The sequence below is a fragment of the Trichomonas vaginalis genome, chromosome VI (assembly GCF_026262505.1).
Source record: "Trichomonas vaginalis G3 chromosome VI, whole genome shotgun sequence".
Classification (NCBI taxonomy): Eukaryota; Parabasalia; order Trichomonadida; family Trichomonadidae; genus Trichomonas; species Trichomonas vaginalis.
The window spans coordinates 13528966-13552126 of NC_067208.1; the positions used below are offsets into that span (position 1 = coordinate 13528966).

At 32.1% G+C, this 23161-nt stretch overlaps 13 protein-coding genes, 1 non-coding gene and 1 pseudogene across 15 annotated transcripts, besides 2 other annotated features; 5 read left to right on the forward strand and 10 right to left on the reverse strand.

Annotated features, from left to right (window-relative positions):
* Positions 1–6606: part of a mobile genetic element that runs on past the window's edge.
* On the reverse strand, positions 615–1034 carry TVAGG3_0859480 (uncharacterized protein; the record flags this gene model as incomplete). Its single annotated transcript, XM_051249650.1, has 1 exon — positions 615–1034. One exon carries the CDS (start codon positions 1032–1034, stop codon positions 615–617), a length of 420 nt encoding a protein of 139 aa, XP_051085125.1.
* Positions 1390–1755, forward strand: TVAGG3_0859490 (uncharacterized protein; the record flags this gene model as incomplete). Its single annotated transcript, XM_051249651.1, has 1 exon — positions 1390–1755. The coding sequence occupies one exon, from the start codon at positions 1390–1392 to the stop codon at positions 1753–1755; it is 366 nt and encodes a 121-aa protein (XP_051085126.1).
* TVAGG3_0859500 lies at positions 1870–2728 on the reverse strand (annotated as a pseudogene). Its single transcript has one exon. A coding segment is annotated over exon 1 (859 nt).
* Positions 3156–3740, reverse strand: TVAGG3_0859510 (phage tail repeat-like family; the record flags this gene model as incomplete). The annotated part of the gene is made up of 1 exon (XM_051249652.1): positions 3156–3740. One exon carries the CDS (start codon positions 3738–3740, stop codon positions 3156–3158), a length of 585 nt encoding a protein of 194 aa, XP_051085127.1.
* TVAGG3_0859520 (uncharacterized protein) lies at positions 3932–4333 on the reverse strand (the record flags this gene model as incomplete). The annotated part of the gene is made up of 1 exon (XM_051249653.1): positions 3932–4333. The coding sequence occupies one exon, from the start codon at positions 4331–4333 to the stop codon at positions 3932–3934; it is 402 nt and encodes a 133-aa protein (XP_051085128.1).
* On the forward strand, positions 4974–5309 carry TVAGG3_0859530 (uncharacterized protein; the record flags this gene model as incomplete). The annotated part of the gene is made up of 1 exon (XM_051249654.1): positions 4974–5309. One exon carries the CDS (start codon positions 4974–4976, stop codon positions 5307–5309), a length of 336 nt encoding a protein of 111 aa, XP_051085129.1.
* A 715-nt stretch (positions 6607–7321) lies between the features above and the next one.
* On the forward strand, positions 7322–7743 carry TVAGG3_0859540 (uncharacterized protein; the record flags this gene model as incomplete). Its single annotated transcript, XM_051249655.1, has 1 exon — positions 7322–7743. A coding segment is annotated over one exon (422 nt), but the record flags the coding sequence as incomplete, so codon positions are not given.
* Positions 7744–10267: 2524 nt separating this feature from the next.
* TVAGG3_0859550 (uncharacterized protein) lies at positions 10268–10879 on the reverse strand (the record flags this gene model as incomplete). Its single annotated transcript, XM_001308234.1, has 1 exon — positions 10268–10879. The coding sequence occupies one exon, from the start codon at positions 10877–10879 to the stop codon at positions 10268–10270; it is 612 nt and encodes a 203-aa protein (XP_001308235.1).
* A 1204-nt stretch (positions 10880–12083) lies between these two features.
* TVAGG3_0859560 (protein kinase protein) lies at positions 12084–12983 on the reverse strand (the record flags this gene model as incomplete). The annotated part of the gene is made up of 1 exon (XM_001308235.1): positions 12084–12983. The coding sequence occupies one exon, from the start codon at positions 12981–12983 to the stop codon at positions 12084–12086; it is 900 nt and encodes a 299-aa protein (XP_001308236.1).
* Positions 12984–13222: 239 nt separating this feature from the next.
* Positions 13223–14540: a mobile genetic element.
* Positions 14541–15030: 490 nt separating this feature from the next.
* Positions 15031–15693, reverse strand: TVAGG3_0859580 (protein maturation by iron-sulfur cluster transfer; the record flags this gene model as incomplete). Its single annotated transcript, XM_001308236.2, has 1 exon — positions 15031–15693. The coding sequence occupies one exon, from the start codon at positions 15691–15693 to the stop codon at positions 15031–15033; it is 663 nt and encodes a 220-aa protein (XP_001308237.1).
* A 523-nt stretch (positions 15694–16216) lies between these two features.
* On the reverse strand, positions 16217–16290 carry TVAGG3_0859590. The gene has a single exon. It is a non-coding gene; the product is annotated as a tRNA-Arg (tRNA).
* A 110-nt stretch (positions 16291–16400) lies between these two features.
* TVAGG3_0859600 (acylglycerol lipase protein) lies at positions 16401–17383 on the forward strand (the record flags this gene model as incomplete). Its single annotated transcript, XM_001308237.1, has 1 exon — positions 16443–17366. The coding sequence occupies one exon, from the start codon at positions 16443–16445 to the stop codon at positions 17364–17366; it is 924 nt and encodes a 307-aa protein (XP_001308238.1).
* A 209-nt stretch (positions 17384–17592) lies between these two features.
* Positions 17593–18698, reverse strand: TVAGG3_0859610 (uncharacterized protein; the record flags this gene model as incomplete). Its single annotated transcript, XM_001308238.1, has 1 exon — positions 17617–18687. One exon carries the CDS (start codon positions 18685–18687, stop codon positions 17617–17619), a length of 1071 nt encoding a protein of 356 aa, XP_001308239.1.
* A 909-nt stretch (positions 18699–19607) lies between these two features.
* On the reverse strand, positions 19608–21033 carry TVAGG3_0859620 (ankyrin repeat protein family; the record flags this gene model as incomplete). Its single annotated transcript, XM_001308239.1, has 1 exon — positions 19839–20456. One exon carries the CDS (start codon positions 20454–20456, stop codon positions 19839–19841), a length of 618 nt encoding a protein of 205 aa, XP_001308240.1.
* A 1080-nt stretch (positions 21034–22113) lies between these two features.
* On the forward strand, positions 22114–23001 carry TVAGG3_0859630 (sphingomyelin synthase protein; the record flags this gene model as incomplete). Its single annotated transcript, XM_001308240.2, has 1 exon — positions 22114–22941. One exon carries the CDS (start codon positions 22114–22116, stop codon positions 22939–22941), a length of 828 nt encoding a protein of 275 aa, XP_001308241.1.
* Positions 23002–23161: the final 160 nt, after the last annotated feature.

Genomic DNA, 23161 nt, shown 5'->3' on the forward strand with positions numbered 1-23161 from the left:
CATGACAAAACATTTACGAAGAAGTCATGAAAATTCAAGAGGTTAGAAAACGTGTTAGAAAACGTGTTAGATCTAACATTCTAACATAAACTTTATTTTTGCTGTAAATTTCATGAAAATTCATGAGGTTAGAAAACGTGTTAGAAAACGTGTTAGATCTAACATTCTAACATAAACTTTATTTTTGGGTCCTTTACACTCATTACGAAGAAGTCTTGACAAAACATTTACGAAGAAGTCATGACACTTTTTCATTAGATAACTGTTATTTTTTGACGAAGTGAACATTGACACTTCGTCAAAAAAATCCCTGAAATCATATCTAACATACAAAAAAATACAAAAAATGACACTTTTTCATTAGATAACTGTTATTTTTTGACGAAGTGAACATTGACACTTCGTCAAAAAAATCCCTGAAATCATATCTTACATACAAAAAAATACAAAATAAAACTAACTTTATTTTTTCTATCTTAAGGAAATTCATGAAAATTCATGAGGTTAGAAAACGTGTTAGAAAACGTGTTAGATCTAACATTCTAACATAAACTTTATTTTTGGGTCCTTTACACTCATTACGAAGAAGTCTTGACAAAACATTTACGAAGAAGTCATGACAAAACATTTACGAAGAAGTCATGAAAATTCAAGAGGTTAGAAAACGTGTTAGAAAACGTGTTAGATCTAACCTCTTCACCTAAATTATATTTTTGGTCCGGGAACAACTTTCTCTCAATTGGAGCTGTAGCATACTCTTTGCGTAAACGGTTCAGACCTTCTTCGAACTCTTGGTCTCTCTTCGATTTGGATTGAGATTGGAATTGCTGGGGTGGAGCTTGCTGGAACATCCAAGGGTTGGGGAAGTAAGGCATAGGCAGAGGAGGGTAGTTCGGGAAGCCTTGTGGTGGGTAGTAACCTTGAGGTGGAAATTGGTAGTAAATCGGAGGTACTTGCTGGAACTGAGGTGCAGGGGCTGGTGCTTTAGGTTCCTCTGGTTTGGGAATGGACTGGGTTGGTGGTACGTCGGACATTGTTCTGAAACAGTACAAGACTAGTTCTGAAACAGTACAAGTATTGTTCTGAAACAGTACAAGTATTGTTCTGAAAAAGTACAAGTATTGTTCTGAAGCAGTGCAAGTATTGTTCTGAAAAAGTACAAGTATTGTTCTGAAAAAGTACAAGTATTGTTCTGAAAAAGTACAAGTATTGTTCTGAAACAGAAAATTTTTCTCACAAATTGAGAGCTTTTACGGGAAATTTGTTCTGAAAAAGGACAAGTATTGTTCTGAAAAAGTACAAGTATTGTTCTGAAACAGTACAAGACTAGTTCTGAAACAGTACAAGTATTGTTCTGAAAAAGTACAAGACTAGTTCTGAAACAGAACAATGGACAACATCGAGCCATTAGATGAGGCAATTTACCTTATAGAGATAAATGAAGTTGTTAAGCAGTACTTGGGCAAGGACAAAGCCAACAAGTCCCTCGGCTGCTGGTTGTCTGGAAGAGGTGCGCTGAAAATCGAAATTGAAACCGAAATTCCAATTCAAATACCAGACGGGACAGCCTACGACGACATAAAGCAAGCAAAGAAGGAAGCCATTATAAAGTTCTTTGCCAAGCGTCCTTGGATACTACTTCCAAACAAGGAGAACCCCCTACCCCATATGAAATTGGCAATTCAGTCTCTCCTTCGCTTCTCGGGTCAGCCGTTCTACATAACCTGTGAAGGCGACATCCAACCAGTTCAGTAAACCTTAACGTTTAACTGCACTTTTTTATGTTTTTTGTGAAAGTGTCAAAAATAAATTGTTTTCATGAGTTTTCTACGATATTAGAAAAAATGTTATTTTCTAATATCTTCACATTCAATACTTTTTCAGCACTTTTCCGTAGTTATATATGAAAGACAATTCGAGATAAAAGTCATAGTACAATGGAATAATATGTTGCACACCATTTGTTGTGAACCAAACTTGAAAGTCAGAGAAACTGTTACTAGGTGGTTCGTAGAATTTAGAAGCAAAGTCATAAAAGTCCTTACCAATACATAGAAAACTATTGTTGCTTGAACTGAAACTTGCATGACACATAACATTTTGAGGGTCAAACACGTTTCTATAAACTGTCAATCTGCTGGTGGAAGTATAAATTGAAATGGACCATCTGGTGGTAATGGTTCGTTCTGGTTTAGTAACCGAAGAAATTGTGCCCAAGAACGTTTGTCTACTTTCCAAAATAAAAAACTCTGTATCTCTTGGAGGGTTAATTTCAATCTTTTGAAATGAAACGGTGGAGTTCATCTTGTCATATTCTAGTTTCAGATAGTATGTTCCATTTAGTAAAGAGTCGTATTTTCTTGAAATTCCCAATAATATTTGTTCATTTGAGTTTGAAAGTCATTTAGAGTTTTCTCAAGACTTTCGTCTGAACGAACTGTAAAGATTCTCATTTCGTCAAATTTGTCTATTAGACCATCAGAACCTTTATACTGCCCATGAAAATATACTGCGAACATAAATGCGTTAGTTCTATTTGAAAACAAAACTCTTCTAAATCCTATTGCCTTTGCATCTGAAGGACTTTGAAGCCAACGAATTGGATAGTCAAACCTGTATACTCGGATGAAATTTCTTCATCTGAAATAGTCCTACCAGCATTTGTAAAGATATAGTCTAACGGTTTTGTATCTGCTACTTTTGTTCTTTGTTTTTCAACCTGAAGCATTTAATATATGTAAAAATATATTGTTTTAAAATGGTATGCCATTTCATATTTCTCATCTAACAAACAAGTTTCCCAACGGTCTTCTCCAACAAACTCAGCGTACATTTCAAATAAAATTAAAAAATGTCACTTTTTAAAAATAAATTTTTACTTCATGCAATGTTTAACACATCGAAAGGCATGTCCATAAGACGTTCTTCTTCTAACCTCTCTAGTCTGTTTGGATAATTGGCACGTGCTGTTTCCAAATCCATTTCGTAGGTCAGACCAGACAATTTGTCATAGACTTTTATGTGTCTTCCCTTCCTATATTTAAAATTCTTCGAAACTCTCCAACCATATCTTTGCAACTCTGCTTTTATTCTAGCAGATTTTCTATCCATTCTATATGGGGGCATTTTTATAAAAATAAAAAAATATTTTTTCTTTACTTAACATAACCGCCTGCTGCCATAAGTCTTTGACGCCAACCCATACCAGCTAATGAAGGTTGACTTGGTTTAGTTTGGAAACTAAACTTTGGTTTTGGTTTATCTTCAGTTTTTGGTTTTTCTTCTTCTATCGGTTTTTCGTCACTTTTCGGTTTCTCTGACTTTACTTCACTTGCAGGAACAGTTGTGTCGTCAACATCTTCATAAATATCATATGCCATTTGTTTTTGTTTTCCTTTCAACTTTTTGTGTTTGTTGTAAAGTTTAGAATATTTCGACTCTAAGTCAATGAGATGTTCTATAATGAACTGTTGGTCAGTGAAGTAAACTTTTCCATCTGTTGTCTCGAAAGCTCCTTCAGACTTCAATATTTTATTTGTGAGAGTCTGTTTCTTTTTTGAGATACTTGCCGTTTCATTTTTATGAAAAGTGACTTTGTAGTTAGGGTTTGTATTTCCAGACCTGGCACTTTCTATTATTGAATTTTTCTCTTCATCTGTAAGTTCTTTGACAGGTTTTGACAATGGTTCTGAACTTTTTGTTTGTGGTGTCAAATCTACCGTTTCAACTTCTTCGGTCATTTCATCTCAGTAAAAAATTTTAGTTTGGTTTGTTTTCAACTGGTTGTTGTTGTTTTTTAAGTCGGTCTAAAACTTCCTGAGGTATAGGAAGAACTTGACAAACACGTTGTGTAACTGCTGGAAGCCGACAAATCCATCTTGAACCCATTTGTCTCAATGCTGTATTGTTCATTTCATCTCAATAAAAAACTTTACATTCCCCACGTTTGAGGCGGTTGAGGTTGGTTATTGTTTACCCATTGTTGTGCATGGTTATATCCTCTGTTAAAGAATCTTTCACCTTGGTCCATATAGTGTCCTGCTTGGTTATAGTAGTCATTTGCTTTGTTATAATAGTTTCCTGCTTGTCTTCCTACATTGTCCATCCATCCTTGAACTTTTCCTCTTGTTTCAGGATTTGGAATAAGATTTGTTGCATCTCGTGCTACATCCCAACCTTTCTGTACAGTTTGTATAATAGGTTGTGCTTTCTCTTTAAGTATACCTAATGTACTCAAAATCTTCCTTCCAACTCCAAATACACCTCTGGCTATTGTTCCCACTGCGGGCAAAAATCTGGATGCAACTCCTGCTAATGCGCCAAATAAACCCATTTCTTATAGGATAAAAAATGACGAATCCAAACAAGGACCCCTATGTTTCTAAAGCGACAAAGAAAGCACTCATGATAAAAATCTTTAGTTCAACACCAAATGCTTGGTTTATGGATATCTTGGAAAACATTCCGAGGTATAGAGAAGATGGACCACCATACTGGCTAATATTTGTCGGTCAAAACACAAGATACTGTGAAGCCATACCATTACAGTCCAAAGCTATTTTAGATATCTTAGCAGCTTTGACAATATTCGTTGACAAATACCATCCAACAAAACTGACATCTGACTGTGAAAGTTCTTTCAAATCAGATGATGTAAAAAACTATCTGCGTTCAAAAAATGTAAACCAATATTTCATTGTCGACCAAAACCATTCTGCTCTTGGTGTCATTGACGGTTGTATAAAAATGTTAAGAGACTTAAACCAACCACAAGGTGGTGAAGCAAATGAAATGTCATATGACGACAAATATAGACACTTCTCCATGGCAAAGATGAGACAAGTTTTAAATATTTACAATAGCCGTAAACAAAAAGGTTTGGGAAACCACTCCCCGAAGAAATGAAAAACAACCCTGACTTAGAGAAAGACTATATATTTAATAATTTAGTCAAAAGAGACAAACAAGAAAGAATGCCGGGCTTCAAACTTCAGAAAGGTGACAAAGTAAAAATAGAAATACCTAAACGCGACCCATATGAAAATACTATTGACTATGACAACAATGGGAACCCGACAGGTACTCACATTCGTGTTCGTAAAAATAGAAGAAAGTATACAAGAGAATATTATGAAGTTTTAGGCAAACATGGCAAAATGTACACACTGCAAGCAGAAGATAAAACTACTATTGTCAGACCTCGTTTCAAACTTGTCAAAGTTCAAGGTGGTATACTTTCAAAGACAGTTCCTAACAAATATAAGACAACTCCTGACGAATATGCTAAAGAAGTTGAAAATGACGACTAAGCAATTCTATACCATGCGTAAACTGTCATGTAAGGTGGCATGTAGTCTTTACCCAAGCCTGTTGGATTTGTTGTGAAAGTATGGACATGATTTCCTCCTGGTTCAGTTGGTCGAAAAGTCTTTTTTGCTGAATGGTTATAATCTGGAGATAAAACGTCATTGCCAGCATAATATTCTGAGTTGTATAATGGGTGGTCTCTTAATGAGTGGCTATGGTCGCCAGAAAAAGTTTGTAGTTCCTGTATGAGTGTGCGGTGGAAGGTTTGCTTCTTTAATTTTCTTCGAACCACCTGTTTCCTTTGAAGAGTTTGCACAATACAAAAACCTGTCGACTATTTGTTCCCATGCACCAACACCAAACATTACTTGAGGACCTCTTGCTTCCATAGATGTATAAATAGAACCTACTGGGTTCATTAAATCAAACATATGAGACATTATAGGATTGTCTCTTTTGAACTTAAAATATAGTGCAACTATTTCAGGTTTCTTCTGGTTTGTGTAAGAATATTTTTATAATATAATCTTATGTTTTCAGGGTAGGTAAATCTTGACTATAATATTTATTTCTGTCATCTATATAATAATATACTATTCTCGTTTTTTCTATTGCATTATATCTTTTATATCTATAATAATCTAAATATAATGTTTGCTTTTGTTCATCTGCATGTAGTGTTCCTTCGTCATCTACATAGTCATAATAATATGGTGCTGGAGCTGGGTCAGGCAATGTCATATCTGCCATTTCATAAACTCGGAAATATTTCTTTTGTTCGTCTCCATATAAGTTTAAGTAGCAGTTGTTGTCTAATGGAACTTTAACTTGTGTACCATCATTCTTTATATAGCTTACATACATTTCATTGTTATTTTTCAGAATGAGTTTATACCGTATACCATTTCTTAAGGACTGTACAAACTGCCATCTAAAATATTTATTTTCTTCATTGACAGAAAAGTCACCAACAATAGTTTCAATATTTTTTGTTGTTCCTATCAAACTTTGGTATATTTCATTGACATATGTTTTATCTGCTTTATTTTCAAGGCTAACGTTTAAGTCTGTTATTTCAGATATAGAATGTGTATGTCCAACGGCACTTTTTCTGTTTAAGGTTTCTTGTAAGTTTGTAATATTTGCAATGGTATGTGTATGTCCAACGGCACTTTTCCTGTTTAAGGTTTCTTGTAAGTTTGTAATATTTGCAATGGTATGTGTATGTCCAACGGCACTTTTACTGTTTAAGGTTTCTTGTAAGTCTGTTATTTCAGATATAGAATGTATATGAGTCTTTTTAGAATATTCGTTTTCAGCTCTTGTCACTTCACTTGACATTTTATTGTCAACATATGTTTTGTCTGCTAGTTCAGGATGAGTATGTTCTTTTGTTGCATAAGCATTGTTAGCTCTTTCTTCTTCTTTTGCTATTGCATCGTCTACATATTCTTTGTCAGCTTTGTTGTCAACATCTGCTTTCAAAAGAAGTTCATTTATAGGTTTCTCGTTTAAAGTTCCTTTTGTTGGATTTATACAGACAGTATGGTTCTTATTGTCTTGAAATAGAAACTCATCTGTCATTGGGTTTATTGTCAGTTTTTAAGTTTCCTTCTTTCAATGACTCAGATATCTTAGAATAGTTTGAAAAGTTTGTTGTGTTCTTATTTAGAGCTTGCATAATGAGTTGTCGGTTGTGTTGTATTTCTCTCATGGAAGCAATATCTTTCGACATTTTTATTCTAGATAAAATATGCTTCCAATAGAAAAAGAAAATTCAAGAGTTGCTACAACTAAACCATTAGATGAACTTTTTACTAATGTCGGTCAAAAGTTTGAGACAGAGACCGTAAAGCATGAAGGCTATCGTTTTGACTACCCATTAAGATGGTTAAGAGACCCATCTGTCACAAAAGCTATTGGCTTTCGTAGAATGAAGTTCATTTCAGAAGCCATACATGGTTTCCCATTTACGGTCGGTTTTGAAGTTCGATACTATAACAAAGAAAAACGTATGTATGAGAAATTTGAACAGGGAAAACTTTTACAAGTTAGTTTGCTTGTAAACTTAGAAACAACTCTTCAAGCTTTTCAAGAAAAAATAAACGATATCTATATCGAATATGCAAAACAGTATAACATTGACGAGGGAGAATACCATCTCGATATTATTTATGACAGGAAAAATGCAACTGTTAAAATCAATAGAATAGAAGACCTTGGAGAAAACGTTTATATTTCTACAAAATATAACAACTTGGCATGGTATAGATTTATGAGGATGTTAAATCAGCCTGCAGCATATCCAGTACACCCAGACTTTTATGAAGTCGAAAACCCTAATGGAACATATGAAAATGTTTTCGACCCAGCTGCTATTATTGTTCATGCTTCATTTTCTGGCGCCCAAAACTCTTTCTTATGCTTGGCAAATGACTTTTACGAAAAACCTACAAAGTTATACGAACCACCAAGTGGAAGTATTTCAGACTTTCAAGTATGGTTTACTACAGATGGAAGAAAAAGAATAATTCCATATACATGCGTTTTACTTAGAACTTAGTTTCATATACAACTACTATCGAACGGTAAAAATATAATTTTTTAATACGGTTGAGGTGTTGGATTTGGTTGCCAACTAGACTGTGGTGCAGGTTCAGGCTGTTGTATAACAGGAGCTTGCTCTTCTGGTTCAGGGTCTTTAGGTATAATACCAACGAACTGACCTACCCTTTTACCAATATTTTTGACACCGTTCCAAATTCCTCTTCCGACAGATTTTATTCCATTCCATATACCTCTTCCAACATTTCGAAAGAAGTTTCCTATCTTACTGAAGAAACCCATTTTACTATATGTAAAAATCTAATGTCCGCCTAGTCTCTTACGTTTCCTGTTGAGTTCCATAGCATTCTTTAACTGGAGCTCATACATTCTGTTTCTCCTCTGGTAGAAAACATATTCTGGGTCAACTCCTGTGTTCGCGTCATCTGCATAAAGTTGTTTATATCCCACTTCAGGGTTTGTATAAAACTCTTTCCATCTCTCATATTTGCATACCATGGTGGCAAACCTAACGCAGCGTCATTTGACATGGCAGTTTGCATTTGTACATCTGTTGGCACTTGACCATAGTTTGCCATTGCAGTTTGTATTCTAACTTCATTTGGAATATTCTCTGGGTTTGGTTGTCCAGGTTGCTGTGCATTCGCTAAGTTCTGTGCGTCCATTTAATATTAGATAAAAATATCTCTTACGAGTACATATACTGAACATTTGCAGGCATTGGTTCATCTTCATATTCTCTGTACTTTTCTGCCACGTCAAATAAATAAATGACACAATGGAAAAAACCTAAAACAAGTAGTCCTATTTCAAACCACATTACTTACTAATAAAATTTCTTTGTTATGACACTTTCTCCGGTTTATAGGACCTCTCTCATATTCTATCTTGTCATATATAAACTCATAGTCATGTATGTCCTCTAACCATCTCATAACGGTTTCCAAACCACTTTTATCGGATGTAAAGTAAAAGCATGGATGGTTATGTATAACGTCTAAAGTTTCTAAAGAGTCTCTCAAAGTCCAGTCTACTTGGTATTGAAAATCCCATGTGTTATAGAACGGCGGGTCCACTATAAAGAAAACATTTTCCTTGTCTTTATATTTTTCATACAACTCTGTCCAATAACATCTCACAAACTCTATACCCTCAATATATTTTTCTATGTCCTCTTTGAAAACATTTGTATAGTTAAGATATAAAACTTTTGACATAAGTGTTTCAATGTCATGAACTCTTATAGAACCACTATATAATAGTCTAGCAGATATACTATCCCAGTCTATATATTCTGCTTTTTTCAAAACCTCTCTCACAATATTTTTCTTATCTAATGGTATACGTTCCATCTTACCTATAGGTATCTTTTCTTTTAACTCACTCAATATTTTGTTTGTGTCTGGTATATGTTTGAGACGGTCCATATAGTTGTCGAAGTCATTGCATATAATCTTTGAGTCTGGGAATATTGTATGGCACAAATGGGATATATAGAAACTTCCACCGAACAAATCTACAAATGTTAGACCATTCGGTAGTTTCTTAAGTTCTCTCAATATAATATCTTTACATTTACTCTTATTTCCAAAGAACGGTAACGGTAGTTTTGTAAAATTCATTTATATATAATAATAAAAATGTTTTTACCCAAAAAGTGACAGAAAAGTGACAAAGCATGAAAACATATATAATTTGTGAAAAGCGACACATTATATAATGTTTTCGACCCAGAAGAAGGCTTCTTCCCAGAAGCATGGAGGAAGAAGAAGAGTCCTCCGAATTCACACCAGAAGACTAACAATTTTCCGAATAAAAACTTCATTTATACTAAACATCTTCGGGGCTAGAGGGCACGAAGTGCCTGGAAGCCCCACTACCTTTTTTTTTTTTTTTTTTAAATCAGCACCATAAATAAAAGGCACACAAATTAATTCAAAATTAGTGGGTAAATCATTTCTTGATTTTTTATTTCCGTTAGTTCCGAGAATCGGACCAAAATCTGATGACAGGCATTGGCAGAATGTCTAAAAATAGAAACTAACTTACATTTCCTAATGTCAATTTCCGAATTATGACATCTTATTTCAATATATTCTAGATCAGGCGATCCAGGATTAAAAGCTAGCTCTGTCTATGTTAATATGAGGATAGGTGAGGCCGTTCTCACTTCCTAAATTTGATGAAAAATCACATTGAACCAAATATCTATCAACAATCTAGCACTTTTGTTAATCACATGATTTGTTACTTAGGTTATATAAAACAACTTGATGAATAACGAGGTGTATTCAATCGGCAATTAAAAAGTGGAAATAATATAAAATATACCAATAAAAACGATTTAGTCATTCTTGCAACTAAAATTAAACATATTACCAGAGCAATCTGTTAATTATTTTTTAGGTTTTGTTTCCTGCTTCTTTGGCTGCTTTGGCTTCGGATTTGCTTGATTTAAGTCGTCGTGAAGCTTTGTGAGAGTGAGCTTAAATCCACGTGGGGATGTAATTTCCTCATGATTAATACGATCTAAAATTTCAGAGAGATAAGTGTTAGCGAGTTTAGAAGATTGCTTTGGAATGAAACCATCCTCAGAAATCGATGTTACTGTGATACCTTTGCGAACAATTTCAAATGAGTAATGAATAGAATGATTTTTATGGATTTGATCATTAACAACCATTTTCATTGATTTGAATTCATTGTACATTTTGCCTTTATTACCATATGAAGTATAAACCTTGAATCCGATTTCAGTATTGTTATCTAATGGTTTTGAATCAATACTTAACTTAGAATAGTGAGCCTTACCATGTTTGGTTTGATGATACAATCCACTTTTCTCAACAAAAGTGGAATCGATATCAATTAATTTTCCTAAAGTGATATTTGAAAGTTTTTCTTCATTGTAACTTTTGATGTATGGAGCAGTGAACTTGAAATTTGGAATTGGCTGTCTGTGCTTCCATATGAATCTGCTTGCAGTTATGACGTCTAAAATTCTCATTGTAATGAAAAAAATAATTGAATGAATGTTGGTTGACAGTGGTTTGGTTGAAATGTTTATTGATCGAATAATATTAAGCATATCCAGCATATTTGAATCTAAACTGAAAATATATCAAATGCCTTAATTTTCAATTATATGTTTTTTTTTTTAATATCAAACAAAATTGATAGCAGAAGATAGATACATACTACATGACTATTGATTTAAGCTAATTATCATCAGATGTTTTTAATCATCCTCCCAAATTTATTGATGTTTATCATTGTATTATTTCATTAAAAGCTTTTTCGGCGGCTCACTGTTGAGCACAAAAGGAGAGAGCTTGGTAACAATAGGTTCACTATTCGATATGTATCAGTAAATGCACAATTTTTAGAAATGCCGTTGAAGTTCAGAAAAAATTGAAAAAGACAAAAATTAGTTTGAATGAGAATCCCAGATGATAGAATTGGCACAAAAATAACGTTGGATATAAATATCGATTTCCTCTTTTCAACAGTAGTATTTATTAGCTTATCTTTTATCATGCTACCCATTTCTAGAGTCAATAATTATACAGTTTCCTAATCCAAAAAAGGTGTGAAACAACTATTACTATTGATGCCGAAACATTTATCAAACAATCAAAAAGAGGATTATAATAAGTGATAATCCAATAGACTACTATATTTTTATGTTATGAAGATGATTTCTATGCTGGATTAGCTGTAACAAGCGGCATCATATACTCTTTCATTATCGGAGTAATCAATAACTATTTTTGATTTCACGTCAAAGGTGTGTCCAACACTATAAAATTGTATTTCCAACTCAAATGGATCATATTTAAATTGAATTGATCTATTTGAAAAAAATTTATATTCTTAATAAGACAAAATTCGTGTCTTGTGGGATTTACTCACAATAAATAATAATCATAATCTATTTTAATTCATTTTCATAACAATGTTAAAATCATTTTCTTCATTTTTGTGATAGTTCATTTGAAATGCAGTATGTAAATTTATCACATTACAGAAATTGTGATGATTTATGATATAAAACAAAGAGAAAAAGATAATTCAATGCGTTTAACATAGATTTTTATCATATAATTATTCAATTAACAAAATTGTTTCGAAAATTCACGAAATCAACTCTGAAATGAAGCGTTTAAAAATTCAACAACAAATAATATCATAGAAATGCCGAATTTATTATTTTACAGTATTGCCGAGCCGAATGATAATCTTCTTGGCTTTAAAATTTTTCTATCAAGAACCAAACTAATAGAACTGCCACATGAGTTAAAGGGTTTGATGATTTTCTTCTTTTTTGCAATGCTGATATAAGCTCTGCTCTGATTAAAAAGATCCTGAGCTGATGGTCTTTCTTTTGGATTTATATTAAGGCACTTTCGGATAAGCTTGCGGAAAAACGAATCGCCAATATTGTCTTGGCAATAAACACCTGAAATAAGATTTTGGACAAATGCACTTTTCGAATCTGTTGGCCATGGGTAAGAATGAACATATAAATAGTAGAGTGTAACACCTAGTGCCAATATATCAGCTTTAAATGCGTCATATGGCTGTAGCTGCACTATTTCTGGAGATAGGAACATTCTTGTTCCAGAATAATCTGTATATTTCTGATCTGCGAGATTTTTCTTTGCGAGGCCAAAGTCACAAATTTTGATTCTTCCATATGAATCGACAAGGAAGTTTGATGGCTTTATATCACCATGACTGATTCCAGTTTCATGGCAGCACTTTACGGATTGAATCATTCCAAGTGCTATCTCATTTAGTTCCGAAATAGACATATCTCTTTTTTCTTGAAGAAGCTTATCTATACTTGTCTTGCATAGTTCCATCATTAAGTAGATGTATGGACCATGATATACGTATCTATATAATGTAACTATACCAGAACTCTTTATAGTTATCATAGATTCGTATTCATCTTCACGGAATCGATCTTTTAATATTCTCTTCACTGCAAATTCTGTTTTGTACTGTTCGGAATAGACTTTATAGATTATTCCAAATGAACCTATTCCTATAACACCAAGATTTGTTAAATCATTGCTTATAAAGAACTCAACGTCGCATGGATCCATGAAAAGAAATGAATGATTATTTTTTCTGAGTAATTCAATTTGTTAAATCTTGGAATTCAGCTGATTACAATGTAAGCGATATGTCATGACATATATTCATCAATTGAAAAAAATTGAAGGAAAATCATTTCAGTTTTATCGAGATTAGTATCAAAAAACAAAATGGTAGTCCGAAAATTGAACCTATTTGAAAATGTAGCCACTGAAAAATCAGAGTTCTGAAAAAGGAAGAATGTCACGAGTGGGGGACAAACTCGCCCATTGTCACTTTTTCATTAACCTTAAACTTGTAATTTTCATTATTTTTAATTAACCTTATTTCTTTCCCAATTCCTGATTTATTTTATTCACTTACTATTAAAAGTCACATTTTAATAAAATATAATAATTTATTTATAGCATTTTTTACTATACTGTAATAAAAAATTAATTATAATAAATTAAATGTTTATTAAATCAAATGTTTTCTTTGCAATAATATTTTTAATGTTGAGTAAACAATGTTGGGATCAAGTGTATCATTTTTCAGACCTTTCTGAACAGCTTCAAGCATACTGATGCATTCGACTTTTTTAAATTGTGTCATTTCTTCGAAATCTCTTGTGACTTTTTTGATAACTTTAACACTTCTCTCTGAATCCAGACCTTTAATTTGCAACTTAATCAGGAATGAAGGAACAACACTGGAATATAACTCGATTACAAGTTCATCGAGTCGAAGATTTGGTTGTACACCACTTGTATGTGCCGGATACCATTGTGTCAAATTTTTTCTGAAATTAACTTTAAAAGTACTAAGTAAGATCATGAGATATAGCAATATATGTTTAAACTAACTTATATTTTGGTTGTACACCACTTGTATGTGCCGGATACCATTGTGTCAAATTTTTTCTGAAATTAACTTTAAAAGTACTAAGTAAGATCATGAGATATAGCAATATATGTTTAAACTAACTTATATTTTGGTTGTACACCACTTGTATGTGCCGGATACCATTGTGTCAAATTTTTTCTGAAATTAACTTTAAAAGTACTAAGTAAGATCATGAGATATAGCAATATATGTTTAAACTAACTTATATTTTGGTTGTACACCACTTGTATGTGCCGGATACCATTGTGTCAAATTTTTTCTGAAATTAACTTTAAAAGTACTAAGTAAGATCATGAGATATAGCAATATATGTTTAAACTAACTTATATTTTGGTTGTACACCACTTGTATGTGCCGGATACCATTGTGTCAAATTTTTTCTGAAATTAACTTTAAAAGTACTAAGTAAGATCATGAGATATAGCAATATATGTTTAAACTAACTTATATTTTGGTTGTACACCACTTGTATGTGCCGGATACCATTGTGTCAAATTTTTTCTGAAATTAACTTTAAAAGTACTAAGTAAGATCATTTATTTTTGCATAATATAATGCCAATATGGTTTCTTTTGATTTTATTTCATTTATAAGCAAATCAGATTTACCCAAAAACTCCACTCCATAAGCGTTCATTTGCTAAATTAAAAAGTGACAATGGGCTAGTCTGTCCCTTTCTCAGAATGTCACGACACAAATTTATTAAATTTTGCTAAATAGGTGCAAATTCAATTCTAAGTACATTTCGTAACTATGATTGTACAGTCATAAATATTCTTTTCAATTTAATTTTTTAGAAATATACTCCCTTCAATAAAAGAAAGGTTTTCGATTCTTCGACTGATAAATATCCCCTTCAAAAATTATGACAATTAGCTTTCAAACTTTTGATAATATCACCCAATTTTGTTAACACTTATTATTAAAAAATAATCATGAAATATTAATTGATTTTTGCATTAATTACATTGTTCTAAAACATTTTTTCCCGATGACGAGTTCTTGATCCACATGGCAACGTTGAAGATTTAATAATATTGGCAATGAAATATTGATCCATTGCTTATCTAAAAACTCATACGGTTGAGAAACCATATTGATACCGGTATATTTGACAATTTTTGATATTTTTATAGAACGTATAAATGAATTTGGTTAAACAATAATGATTTACAATTTATTAACAGGTATTTTTTGCTTGAGTGTGTCGCGGATTCTGGATAAATATTTCAATTTGGAAAGAATAATTGCAGCTTCTCCTGGTTTTGCAAGCTTTCCATCCTTTATTTCAAGTGTAGAAGCAAGTGAAGCTGTGAGATCTTTCATCATCTTTTGAGCTTTTTGAAGTAATTTAATAAGTTCATCGGGCTCATTTGTATTGTCCATTTCCTCATGGAATTCGAGAACCTCCATCAGGAAATCTTGTGGAACATCGGTGACGACCTTTTGATTGAAAAGATGGAGCAAATATTCGCCACGAGAAACAGGATTTCTAAGGGTGTGATATCCTTCATTGATGCATCCAGAGGCTTTGATACTCAATTCTTTCTCTTTTTCGGTTTTTGAGTAAAATCTATCAGGATGAACCTTTCGTTGGAGAGATAAGTAGGACTTATCAAGCTTTTTAACATCTATTTTGTACTGCTTTGGTTGATCAAACAACTGGAAGAAATTATCGCAAGTTGGAGGCTGAATCTTGTGGCATGATTCACAAAATAGACTACTTTTTGCTGTATTCAACAAGTGATTGCAATTCCAGCATGCTGCACTGCATGTGTTCTTCAGGGCTTCAGCGAACGCCCTGCTTAAGAATGAATCAGGTAATTTCAGCATTGAAAATTGAAGTGACCAACAATGAAATTTTGGGAATTTTATCTTAACTAATATCATACATTAATATTAGCACAATTTTATAAACAATTGGTAGATGTCACTTTTACGATCGTTGGGAAAATTTCCTTTTACTACATCGTTTCCAAGAACCGAAAGAAAAAATGGGCTGACATTATAAATTTCTCAAAGGTAATCATGAAAACATATACATTATTATACATATGCTTATTCTGCTTAAATACATTTCATATATCCATGATTTTTAAAATATTTTATTTCCGAAGTTTCGAAAATTAATGAAGAGTTAACTATTCGACTACATAAATCATTAAAGCCAAAAATTCATTTCAACTTATCAGATCTGAAATGCTTTCGAGATATTTGTTCAATAGGTTTCTCTATGTTTAGTCAACAACTACAACATTGATTGTAATACATAGAGATTAGGCCAATGTTCTCTTTGCAAAAAGGGTTTTCCAAAAGAGTTCAATAGCAAAGAAAAAAAGCTACAGATGAAAAAAATCACGCCGTCCAGAGCTTGAACCTGGACTCTACTGCTTCGTAGGCAGTCACCTTATCCAATTGGGCCAACGGAGCTTCACATTTACCTTTTTATATTTTAAGATCATAATGATATGTTAAAATTTAAACTCATTCAATTTTTATAGCTTGCCACAAATTACTAAATCATTACATTCATTAGTGTTTTAAAATTATTTTAATTTTAATTTTTTATTGTCAAAAATCAGATGGATTTAGAAAAGAAAGACTATACTTTCGATTATGATGGAGAAAACTTTACCATCATTACAGAGGGTGGTATCGAGCTTGTTGGATGCCAGTGGCTCCCTAAAAATCAAATTGTCCGATATGTAATTATCTTTTTCCACGGTCTTGGAGCATTTCTTTCAATGAATCGCACATTCTTTCCAAAAATACTTGCTGATGGAGGCGCAGTTTTTGGAACTGATCATTTAGGACACGGTCGTTCACCTGGCGATCGTGGAAATAACACAACAGAGCATCTTCACGCAGAACTCGGCATGCTTTTACAGAGAGCTAAAGCAGTATTTCCTAATATTCCTGTTTTTCTTTACGGACATTCACTTGGAGGAGTCACATCGATCTCTTACATTTTAACTCATCCTAATGAATCAAATTGGCTTGATGGTGTTATCATAGAGGCTCTATGGATTGCTACACATGAGAGTTTATCAAATTCTTTCATACATAAAATCCTAGCCAGATTCGGAAGATATATTTTCCCAACTCTTGCAATCTCAACAGGATCAGATCCTGACTCATATCCATATCCTAAGAAGTTTGTTGAAAAATTTTTGGCAAGTAATCTTCCTCATGATTATATTACACCACAACTCTTCGCATCAGCATACGAAATGCAGACAATCTGCAAAACAGAATACAAAAAGTGGCCAATTGGGCTTCCTCTCATGTTTATGCAGGGAGGAAGAGATAGTTCGGTTGGAACTCAGACAAATTACGAATGGATTGATCATATTCGTGATCAAGTTGGTGCAAATGTACACGTTGTCTATCATGAGAAAGCAGAACACTGCATGCTTCGAAACATTGAAGGAAGTGTTGTTCTTGATCAAGTTATTGCCTTTGTTAACTTAACATTAGCAAGGAATCCTTTTGATTCTGTTTTATAAAACTATTTCTATCGGAATTTTATCATTTTTTTAAATCTTCTATTAATGATTGAAATGGTATAATGGTTCATATTTGTCGAGTCTATCTGAATGATTTTTTTACAATTAATGTTCAAATTTCGACTTGGAAAATTATGATTGAAATATTATTCATGAAATCATGAAACAAAACAACTTAATTCGAAATAACCAACTCATAAATAAATCATATAAACTAATTATTTGAGATAAAAACATACAAACAAAATTTTTATTCACATTTTTGGGCAATTGCGAAAACTCCATCATTAAAATCAACGTTATAAGGAAAACAACTATCAGACTTAATAAGCATTTGGGGATACTTCAACAAACCTTCAGTAATTGCGATAAATTCCATTGAAATTCTGATTGGTTCAATTCCTATTTCATCAATGGAATAATAGTGTTTTCCATATGGTAAAAGTGTCGAATTTTCTGTTGTCAAGATTTCTAAAGAAAATGAAGCTTTTGCTTTTAAATTATTGAAAATATCAACTTTAACATTGAAAGGTGTTAACACAGGGACTTTATCAGGCTGCCCAATTAAGCTGAAGGCAAATGGCTTGTCAACAAGTTCATTTTGGTCAACAATTTCCTTTGTAAATGAAAATGTTCGATTAAGTGAAGGAACGGTATATTTTATTGTGAATGTTCCAATGTTCATGCGCTCTTTTGGAGGGAAAAAGTCTCCATGTATAAAAGTTTTTATTATGTTATCCGGTTTTAGCTCTTCGCACATATCGAATTCTGATTCTGTTGAGGGGAAAGTAGGTTGGTCTGTTTGAAATACAATTCGTGGAAATGTAGGAAAGGATGTTTCTAAATTTATATCATTTACTGCAAATGAAAGCTTATTTTCAATAGAATAGTGAAGAATAAATCCTGTATTAAATAACATGACTTTTGGTTCTACAATAATTGATGGATAAATCGGAATTATTAATTTTATATTTTTTATTTCTTTCCTTGGCTCTAAATATGAAATGTTAAATGCAACAGAAGCTGCTACATGCGAAATTACATCATAATGAACATCTACTGATTTATCTTCTATAAGTGAAAATTGATTATTATCATTAGACTCAAAATTCACTTCTTTTTCATTAATAGGTCTTATTTTAATAGTTGCTTGATCAATGGGATTCTTCTTGCGAGTGATAGTAATTAAAATTCGGAATGGAATTTCATGATAAGTTCTGTTAATGTTTTTCTTGCCTATGATAGTGATAGCAGATGCTTTGATCTTTACGTTGGAGTTAATTTTCTGCTCTTCATTAAGCTGAATAGTGTCTGCTTCCATGAAAAGATCAAATCCGAAAAATTTGGCAATTTTTTTGACATAATCAGAGATTAATATCAATGCCAATATATTTTTATCAATAGTAATATGCAAATATTATCTCAGATATTTCATTCTCATAACAGATAACTTCAAATTAGCTTAATTTATCAACACACCTCTATAATAAATGTATCACATTTACAGAGTTAACATATGAAAGATATGCTTTATGTATAGAGGGATTTATATTCATTATTTGGAAGAATTTCATTATGAATTTAGGAGAGACATCGAGAACAAACGTAATAAACTATGGTTTTATATCACCTCATATAAGTAATTCTATACTTAATATGAGCTGGTTTTGCGATTTGTCTTGATGAAGAAAATGTAGAAATCATATGCTCAATGAAATTGAGTTCCTTCGCATTAGTGTTTGAAATCATATATCAAATCTTTCCAAATCAGTAAAAATATAACATTATCCATATATATATATGGAACATACTGAATTACACCACACGAAAAGAAATATGTTTATTCACTCCATTCACCCAGAGGACCACCAAACACGGATATTTGAAGTTTTTTTTGATGTGAAAAACAGCATCAAAAACAATATTAAAAAACACATTTAAACTTCTATGTAGAAGATTTAATGGCGGTATTAAAGCATATTTTCGTACTAGCAATTTGCAGAGTAATCCTCTTGATAATAATTTGATATGATGCAGATTTTTAATGGATTACCATTTTCGTCTATTTGGATTTATCACTATAAATCCATAGAAACTAAGCATTTTATATGAGACAATTTAAGCTACATAGATACATATGCAGGATTTTCTTTGCTAGCTATAATTTTAGACATATCATTCATTTTTCCCTTTGTTAAGATATTGAAATTCTGACAAAACAGTTTTGGTGGATTATATCAAATTATTTTAAACACCAATTAATGACATACAAATTCGTTTAATTGATAATTCATGGGTATAATATTATTCAATTTTTGAATCTGAAAATTAGAAGATTTAAATAATATCATTTGCATGTGTTATATAAGTGTTCATAATTTGTAAGCGTTATTCAGAAAAATTCAGTTTATATATATTTACTTTATCTTTTGAAACAATGATTAAGAGATAATAACCAAATATATCAAGAAATTATTTTCTTGCAATTGATAATAAATATTCTCTTACTGCTCCTTTCGATTTATCAAGTGCTGTTTTTCCTTTATTATCCTTTGCTTCTTTATTAGCTCCAACTGAGATAAGATATTGAACAACTTCAAGATGACCATTCCATGATGCCTTAATGAGCGGAGTACATCCATTATTATCCTTTGCTTCTTTATTAGCTCCAACTGAGATAAGATATTGAACAACTTTAAGATAACCAAAATATGATGCACAAATGAGTGGAGTATATCCATCATTATTCTTTGCTTCTTTATTAGCTCCAAGTGAGATAAGATATTTAACAACTTCAAGTTGACCATTATCTGATGCATAAATGAGTGGAGTACTTCCATTATTATCCACTGCGTCTTTATTAGCTCCAACTGAAATAAGATATTTAATAACTTCAAGTTGACCTTCTCTTGTTGCCCAGTATAGAGGTGTACCATCATTTTCGCTCTTGATTTCTTTGTCACAGCCACATTCAATGAAAGATTTAACAAGTCTCAGATTTCCTTGTGAAGATGCATAATGAAGTACATTTGTATCAAAATAATGATCATTTTGTATTTTCCAAAGTTCTTCTTCACATGCTTTTTGCATCATTTTTTTGATTTCCTTTTTCTGAAATTTCTTTAAAAAATTTGTAGATTTGATCGAAATCGTCAGAATTTTTAAGTTCGGAAATTTTCGAAAGAAATTCTTTTGGTAAATCGTTTCCTTCTTTCTCTTTGAGTTGAGAGTGAAGAGTTTGCATCTCTTTATCAACGCTTTCTTGTTCTTTTTGGATCTGATTTAAATCTGCTTGAAGTTTTTCGATTTTATTTGTCGTAATGGGTTGATCCTTTTGTAACTGTTCTAAAATGCCGATAATTCCTTCGAAGATTCGCATCTTCATGTACTTTTGAACTGATTTAAGTGTTGAAATGGCATCTTGTATGTTGTTTATTGAAATATTTGCATTTCGAGTGCATGTATACAATTTGCGTTCTGAAATGACAGAACAAGATTGCGCAAGAAGAGAATTGAACTCATCAGGTGTTAAATTCGCGAATTTCATGATTTTTTCGATATCTTCTACTTCGAATGTGCTAAAGAGATTATCCGCTTCAATGTAATCCATAATATGTGAGCCAATATATTCGTAGTTCAGAACAATTCCCTCACTCATTAAAATTTGTAAAGTTTTTTTTTGACTTAAGGGTCATTAAAGACCAAACTTCCTCTATCGTTCATTTTTGGAAAAATGAAAAAAGGCCTTGTACTTTGTAGCCTCCTAAATAACAAAGATTTAGGATGATGGTATATACTATAATCATATACTATCTTTACACAACTTTTCCCCTTAAAATTGGGCTATGATTCGGATCTTCAAGATGTGATTGATCATATTTTGCACAATTAATATTTCATGCTAAGAAGGATATCTATAGGTGAAATTTTTGATAAATATTTTTACTAACTAATGAATCTGGTCTACTATCATCTTCTGCATATATACATATTTAATGCAAGTAGATCATGACCTCGGCTTACGAGGGAAGAATTTAACTGTTGGATTAAAAAACAACTCAAATTACAGTAGTTGTATAAGCGGTGAGTAGAGCTGACCGTGATACAAGATTTGAGTTATTTTCTTTAAGTTAATATGATCCATACTCAAAATACAAGGAAGATGCGATAAATAAATTAAGAAGTAATTATTAATTTTGATGAAATCACAATCTAAAATTGAATCAATCAAATGAACTATGCATTTGGATCAAATATTAAACAAAAGTTACTTGAGAGTTACATCAATGATCGATGAGTGTTCAAAATTAAGGAAATGAAGATCAAAATCCATTCAAATTTGTCGATTTTTGAAATAAAACCGTTTATTAATTTTGAATGTAGTGCCAAATACTGGATAATGGATTTTAATAATGCTAATCCATTACATTCTTTTTTTTGTCCTTTTCACTTATAAATTTAATACTTTTGATGACGAAATATCACAAGGATTTTAGGTACACTTAGCAGTTATCGTCCAATTTCAATTGAAATCCATTATTTTTGATTTTAGAACTATTCATATCAATTTCATTTTTGTTCGATAATTTAATTCAATGGATTGATTGAAAGAGTGAAATTATTTTAATGCATATAGCTCGAGTACAATCAAATCTAAAAATAATTTGGCTGTTAGTCGAATATTACAATTTTTCAATATTCTTCTCAAAATCTAAAATTAATATTCTTACTTTTTTTTTTGAAAAAAATGATGCTGCTTCCAGTAGTGGGCGCCGGGGTTGACGAGCAAAATCAGCCTCTTCAAGGTGACGATGAGCGCCCATTAACTCGTTATGAAAAACTTTCCAAGTATTCAAATATTTGGAAAACTTTATTAACTATAGGCTTTTTAGTTATTGTGCATACATTTACCGGCATTGCTCTCGTAATAACTAACGCGAAAAGGCCAGCGGTTGAACTTTTGCCCGATGCGATTCAATCAGCCATCCCATATGTCAAGTTGGAAATATATATCAACATTCTAATGGTATTAATGATTGTTTCTGAGGTCATCTTCATCATTTTCAACAAGAAAAGATGGTATATTATCAGAAGAACCGTGGCAGTTTATGCAATCTTATCTTTAATACGTGTTTTTACAATGACTGTAACGTTTTTACCAGATCCTTCACCAAAGTGTCCTAGAGAACATGATCCAAATTATAAAATAACGTTCAAGAATATTATTACTCAACTTTTCGGTGGTTTGACATGCGGCGATATGATATTCTCTGGACATACAATGGGATTCATCTTCCCTGGCTTAATTCATCATCATTTCATTGGCAAAATTATCGGATGGATATATCTTTTTGTTGGAGTAATTGGAGCATTTGGCCTTATAGTTTCTAGGTTCCATTATACAGTTGACGTATTACTTTCATTGGTTTTGTCACCATTACTGTATTTCGCCTACAATTTATGCTGCGAAAACCCAACTCTTGCTAATAAGTTACCATGCCTATTAAGCAAATACTTCATGTTTATGGAATGGTCCGAAATGGCTAAAGAGGAAGATAACCGTGAAAAATTATAAATTGTAGTTTTAAGTCTGGATTTTGTACTTGTTGATAGTAAACTCTATACACATTACTCTATTTTAAGTAACAAGCATGCAATTTCAAAAGCATTTTGAACCTATATCATATTTTTTTGTCTTTCTGCAATTTTATTTAATGAATATTAATGAAATAGATCGCAATTGTTCACCGGTATCACTCTTCATGGATATCTTCACTTCCTATGCAATTAGCTAT